Source organism: Peromyscus eremicus, chromosome 8a (genome assembly GCF_949786415.1).
Source record: "Peromyscus eremicus chromosome 8a, PerEre_H2_v1, whole genome shotgun sequence".
Lineage (NCBI taxonomy): Eukaryota > Metazoa > Chordata > Mammalia > Rodentia > Cricetidae > Peromyscus > Peromyscus eremicus.
This window is the reverse complement of record NC_081423.1, coordinates 82474157-82479652: the sequence shown is the minus strand read 5'-3', so window position 1 is coordinate 82479652 and position 5496 is coordinate 82474157. Positions and strand designations below refer to the sequence as shown.

The following is a 5496-nucleotide window of genomic DNA, read 5'->3' as shown; positions in this document are numbered from 1 at the left end:
GGTTATGAACAAAACATATAGGATCCATGAGTCATGATATGTTTTTCAGACACATCTTAATATTGTAAATAAATGTGCTCTACAGTTCCCCAAAACCTTCCAAATAGCTTTTAAAAATGGTTTCCTGGTGTTCCATGGTCATCAATAGACACATGGCAAAACATCAGTTCTTAGTCTTGGGTGTGCTTTGAAAAACTTGAGGGAGCACATTTAAAACTTTTGATAGGGCTTTCTCCTCCCAAACAGACTGATTGAATCAGCTCAAGAGGCAAAAGTCAGCTTGGCCCCAAGGGACTTGTAGACTCTCGACAGGTGAGACGTTTTCCCTGGCTCTGATGAAGCCCACTCACCGGTACCTGGATGCTGGTCAGAACCATCAGCTTGATGTTCTTGTGAATTTCCTGAATTTTGGTTTCCCCAGAGGTAATGAAGGGATAAACAGCTCATCTCCAACTACTTTACACACTTGTCAAGAAAAGCATGGAAAGTGGTGTTCATGGAAACACTGTCAAATGGGAAGATCTATTAGGATCATTAATAATTTTGATTATTATTGACCCAACACATGACTTAGCTTCTTAAGGATAGAAAAGTATAGCTCTGTATGTGTGTGTGTGTGTGTGTGCGTGTGTGTGTGTGTGTGTGTGTTTATGTGTGAATGTGTGTGTGTGTGTGTGTGTGTGTATTTCCTTCAGTGCCACAGAACCCACCCAATGGCTCCACCCCTTAAAGGTTCCACTATCCACCAAGAGTACAGCTCCACACTCTGTACAGACTGTGGCCTATAGTTGGCCAAATCTCCTTTTAGAACAATCCCCATCCATCTGACTGCCTGTCCCATCCATCCACCCATCCATCCATCCATCCATCCAGCCAGCCAGCCAGCCAGCCAGTTAGCCAGCTTTCATTTCACATTCTCATTTCCCAAGCACCATCACACAACTGTTTCTAGTCTGTCTATCTGCACATTTCCCAAGGTGCAGCCAGTATCCAAGTATCAGCTTCCTTGCAGCTAGTCCAGCCTGAGTTTCTTCTACAAGGATGATTCCCCTGAATGCTGAAATGTGTCTAGAGGACAGGCCAATGGGAAGGATGTTTACCCAAAGTACTTTTGCCATCATTATATCAGCAGAAACCTCCCAGGAAAGGAATCTCTGATTCCCAAACAACCCCACCTCACGTCCCTGGCTATCCTTCCCTCTGAGTAATGGGGTGAACCTTTCAGGACTGTGATGAATCTGCCTCCTTTGAAGCCATCTGATGAAACTCTGATTTCATCAACCACTTGTACCCAGGAAGAGGCTGCTGTGACACAAGCTGAATGGAATAATTTTATAGGATGAGGGGGGACTCTTTGGAAGCAATCTAAGTAGCATAATTTGAAGAAAAATTAGCTGAAGCATTAGGAAAGGAAATTATGCTATTTTTCAAGCCCCCACCCACTATTAAGGGTATAAAAGGCCCATGAAGGACGGAGAGACTCAAACCTCACCCACATCTACCTCCAGAAGGTCACCACTCTCCTATCACCTCTCCCAACACCATGTCCTGTGAATCTTGCCTGCCTGCCCTGAGCTGCCGCACCAGCTGCTCCTCCCGGCCCTGCGTGCCCAACAGCTGCCACGGCTGCACCCTGCCCGGGGCCTGCAACATCCCCGCCAATGTGGGCAACTGCAATTGGTTCTGTGAGGGCTCCTTCAATGGCAATGAGAAGGAGACCATGCAGTTCCTGAATGACCGCCTGGCCAGCTACCTGGAGAAGGTGAGGCAGCTGGAGAGAGAGAATGCAGAGCTGGAATGTCGGATCCAGGAGAGGAACCAGCAGCAGGACCCTCTGGTGTGCCCTGCCTACCAGGCCTACTTCAGGACCATTGAGGAGCTGCAGCAGAAGGTGAGGGGGTGATTTGTCTAAAAGCCTGGAAGCAGCTGCCTTTCTTTGGATAGGGAGACATACTCAATTTCAAGTAGATCTCACATTGGAACCGTTGTTTCAGATTCTGTGTGCTAAGTCTGAGAACTCCAGGCTGGTCGTGCAGATCGACAATGCCAAGCTGGCCTCTGATGACTTCCGGACCAAGTATGTTGAACCTTTTGAGCTGGGTTACTTCCAAACCCTGGTGGCTCTCTCATGGCTTGTTCAAGGCTCTGTGGGTCTAATGTTGCCTGGAAGGGCAGGTGGAAGGGATGAGGAACACATTTCTTCCCTTTTCATGTCTCCTTCTAAGTCTGGCTATAAAAAATAAGCTTCAACCAGGCATTCAGACTTGAGCCCTTCAGTTGATACGGGTTGACTGTCCTTTATCAGAAGTGCTTGGGACCAGAAGTGTTTTTTGGGTTTGGCTTTCCTTCTGAGCTGTGGGATAGTTGAACATTCATGGTGAGTTGTCTTGGGGACAAGACATGAATATAAACATATAAACACAAAACTCATTTGTTAGGTGTTTATCCCCTTCAAACACAGTGGAGTGCCATTTTATTCACTACTTCTAAGGCACCTGCGTTTTGATTCTGCTCTGTCAATGGAGTCAGGTGGGGCAGTTTTCACTGTGGTGTTGTGTCCCTCCAAGACTTTCAGATTGTTAAGCATTTCAGGTTTTGGATTTTCTAGGCAGTGATGTTCAACCTATATCAGTGTTTTGAGAGAGTTTTTTTTATTTTTTTTATTTTATTTTTTTATAAAACTCCCAAATCCAAGGATGGGAATGGACCAGTTTGGTTTTATATTAACCAATAAACACCAAGAACAGAGTGAGGACTCCACCTTATGGGTGTCTCTGGGCCCCTTGTGATGTTCAGTGAGTCAAGACCTCACCCAGCTGATCTACATATAGCAAGATGGAAACAGAACAAGAAAGGCAGACAACTGTATACGTTCGTGGAGTTCTTGGTCCAGTCCCATCCTAACAAGACGCTGGCTGATCCTCCCGTTTTGTGTGTGCAGGTACCAGACTGAGCAGTCCCTGAGGCAGCTGGTGGAGTCAGACATCAACAGTCTGCGCAGGGTCCTGGATGAGCTGACCCTCTGCAAGTCTGACCTGGAGGCTCAGGTGGAGTCTCTGAGGGAGGAGCTGCTGTGTCTCAAGAAGAATCATGAGGAGGTAAGAAGACGTATTTAAAAAGCAGGTTTCAGAGCTGTGGGGGTGAAGCCATTAGCATTAAGAGAGGGTCCCTGGAATCAGGAGGTACTAGCTGGCAGTCAGGCTCCCTGATGTCGGACCGTTCCCTGAAGGACTTCCAGCTAAGATCCTAGGAGGATGGGGATGGCGCTGCATCTTTATCAAGGAGTGCAGTGAGCTGCTGACGCTCAAGCACACTGGCTTGTGGGCAGTGAGTATGGATGTCCACCCCCTGGACTCTGATCGCTGCTGGTGACTACTGTTGGGTCCCGGAATTGACAGTGAAGGTGGAGGGTAAAAGAATAAAACAATCCATGACTCCTCTCTTTAAGAACTCCCAGTCTAGTGTGGAGGGACAGCTAGGGAGCCCTAGTGACATCATGCAAGGCTGAGTGAAATAAGTGCTGTGTGGTGTGTGCATAGTAAGAGGAAGCCAGTCTTACGGAGAGGAGCTGGGGAGTACTTCTGAGGAGGATACGTAAGTGCTGTCATTTGAGGGTATAGGCTGAGCAAAGAAATGGTTAGGCAAGACATAGTTAAGTATGGCTAAGCATGTAGTACCTAAAGGAGTGTGGTGGAAGACAGGAGTGTGCCAAGGACTCTGAAGGTTGGGAAGGTGCTTCAGTTTTTGTCTGAGAAAGACAATCATGTGGTTCCTGATGGAGCTTTGTTGTGATGTCTGTGTCTTTGAAATGATGAGGATGTTGTTTTAGCGCCCCATCCCTTTGTAGGCAGTGTTATACTCACTTTCCTACAGCAGGAAGAGAGAAGATCTGGGTTCATAGGGTCCTTCTTTCTCCTTCCCCCACCAGGAAGTCAACACCCTGCGCTGTCAGCTTGGAGACCGCCTCAACGTGGAGGTGGACGCTGCTCCCACTGTGGACCTGAACCGTGTGCTCAATGAGACCAGGTGTCAGTACGAGGCCCTGGTGGAAACCAACCGCAGAGAAGTGGAGGAATGGTTCACCACACAGGTGGGCATCTGAGCTCATGGTCACCCAGGAACTGAGTCCCCCAGGACCCTGAAGCAGGGTCTGATCCTGTCTCTGCCCTTGCCTGTTGCAGACCGAGGAGCTGAACAAGCAGGTGGTGTCCAGCTCAGAGCAGCTGCAGTCCTGCCAGGCAGAGATCATCGAGCTGAGACGCACAGTCAACGCCCTGGAGATTGAGCTGCAAGCCCAGCACAACCTGGTGTGTAGTGTCCACACCTGCTGCTGGGCAGTGTGGAGTCAGGAGGCAGAGTCACTGGGGTGCCCTTGGGGACACTTCTTCTTCTTTGCTCTTGAAGCCTGTGACTCCTTTGGGAGGCCATGCAGGAACCTTTAGAGGGGACAGCTCTGTGACAGCCTTTGTCTTCTCCCCCACAGAGAAACTCTCTGGAAAACACACTGACAGAGAGCGAGGCTCGCTACAGCTCCCAGCTGTCCCAGGTGCAGTGTCTGATCACCAACGTGGAGTCCCAGCTTGGTGAGATCCGGGCTGACCTGGAGCGTCAGAACCAGGAGTACCAGGTGCTGCTGGACATCCGGTCCAGGCTGGAGTGTGAGATCAACACATATAGGAGCCTGCTGGAGAATGAGGACTGCAAGTGAGTACAGAATGAATTTCTGGGATTGTATGTGTGGTGGATGTATTAGACAGAAGAAAACACTCATGGTGACCATGTTTCAAACTACTCAAATAGTGCACTGAATGCCTACAGTGGCATAGTGATTTTCACAAGTCAAGTAAATGGCGGTGAGCAAAGGCGAAGGAAATAGGTCCTGCCTCTGAAAGTTGTCAATAGCGAGCATAGGAATGGGTAAGGAGATTGTCAGTCACAATCTTATGTGTTAAGTTCCCTGAGAGCACAAGAGTGTGAGACAATTTTAAAAGCACAAGTTTCCAGTGCTGCCCAAGGTATTGTGGTTAAGGGAGAAGGGCTTGATAACAGTTACAATTCCATTCTAATTTCAACCACTGATAATTCACAGGTAGTTCCTGTAAGTACCAGATACTGTGTGTGACTTAGGGTTTTCTGACTTCTCCTGTCCAATGCATTGTTTACTTCTGTGTCTCCCCAGCCTCCCATGCAACCCATGTGCTACCACCAACGCTAGCGGCAGCTGCTGTGGACCTTGTGGCAGCTCTCAAAAGCGTTGCTGTTAACTGAACTACTTGGATCCCCTTTGAAGACATCAGTGAAGCCATTTAGTTAAAAGCCAGGAACAGTCTTCAGGTCTCTCCTTTGCTAGGACTTCTGTTGCCATTAAGAAACGTCACCATGACAACTGCAATTGCTAGAAACTGACATGCTTTCCAGAACCAATGAGCAAAGACAGCCATCATCAACTTCTTGACAGTGAAGATCAAGTCTCTTTGCTGCTGAAGGTGTCAGATC

The 5496-nt window shown here is 48.2% G+C and overlaps 1 protein-coding gene across 1 annotated transcript; it reads left to right on the top strand.

Annotated features, from left to right (window-relative positions):
* The first annotated feature begins 1543 nt into the window (after positions 1 to 1543).
* On the top strand, positions 1544 to 5264 carry LOC131916395 (keratin, type I cuticular Ha4). The gene is made up of 7 exons (XM_059269722.1): positions 1544 to 1891; positions 1995 to 2077; positions 2942 to 3098; positions 3929 to 4090; positions 4182 to 4307; positions 4484 to 4704; positions 5180 to 5264. Exons 1-7 carry the CDS (start codon positions 1544 to 1546, stop codon positions 5262 to 5264), a joined length of 1182 nt encoding a protein of 393 aa, XP_059125705.1.
* The last annotated feature ends 232 nt before the right edge of the window (positions 5265 to 5496 follow it).

Coding starts and splice junctions, on each gene's coding strand:
- LOC131916395 (XM_059269722.1), top strand. CDS start 1,544: ATGTCCTGTGAATCTTGCCTGCCTGCCCTGAGCTGCCGCACCAGCTGC. Junction 1,892..1,994: donor TTGAGGAGCTGCAGCAGAAG/GTGAGGGGGTGA, acceptor CCGTTGTTTCAG/ATTCTGTGTGCTAAGTCTGA. Junction 4,308..4,483: donor TGCAAGCCCAGCACAACCTG/GTGTGTAGTGTC, acceptor TCTCCCCCACAG/AGAAACTCTCTGGAAAACAC.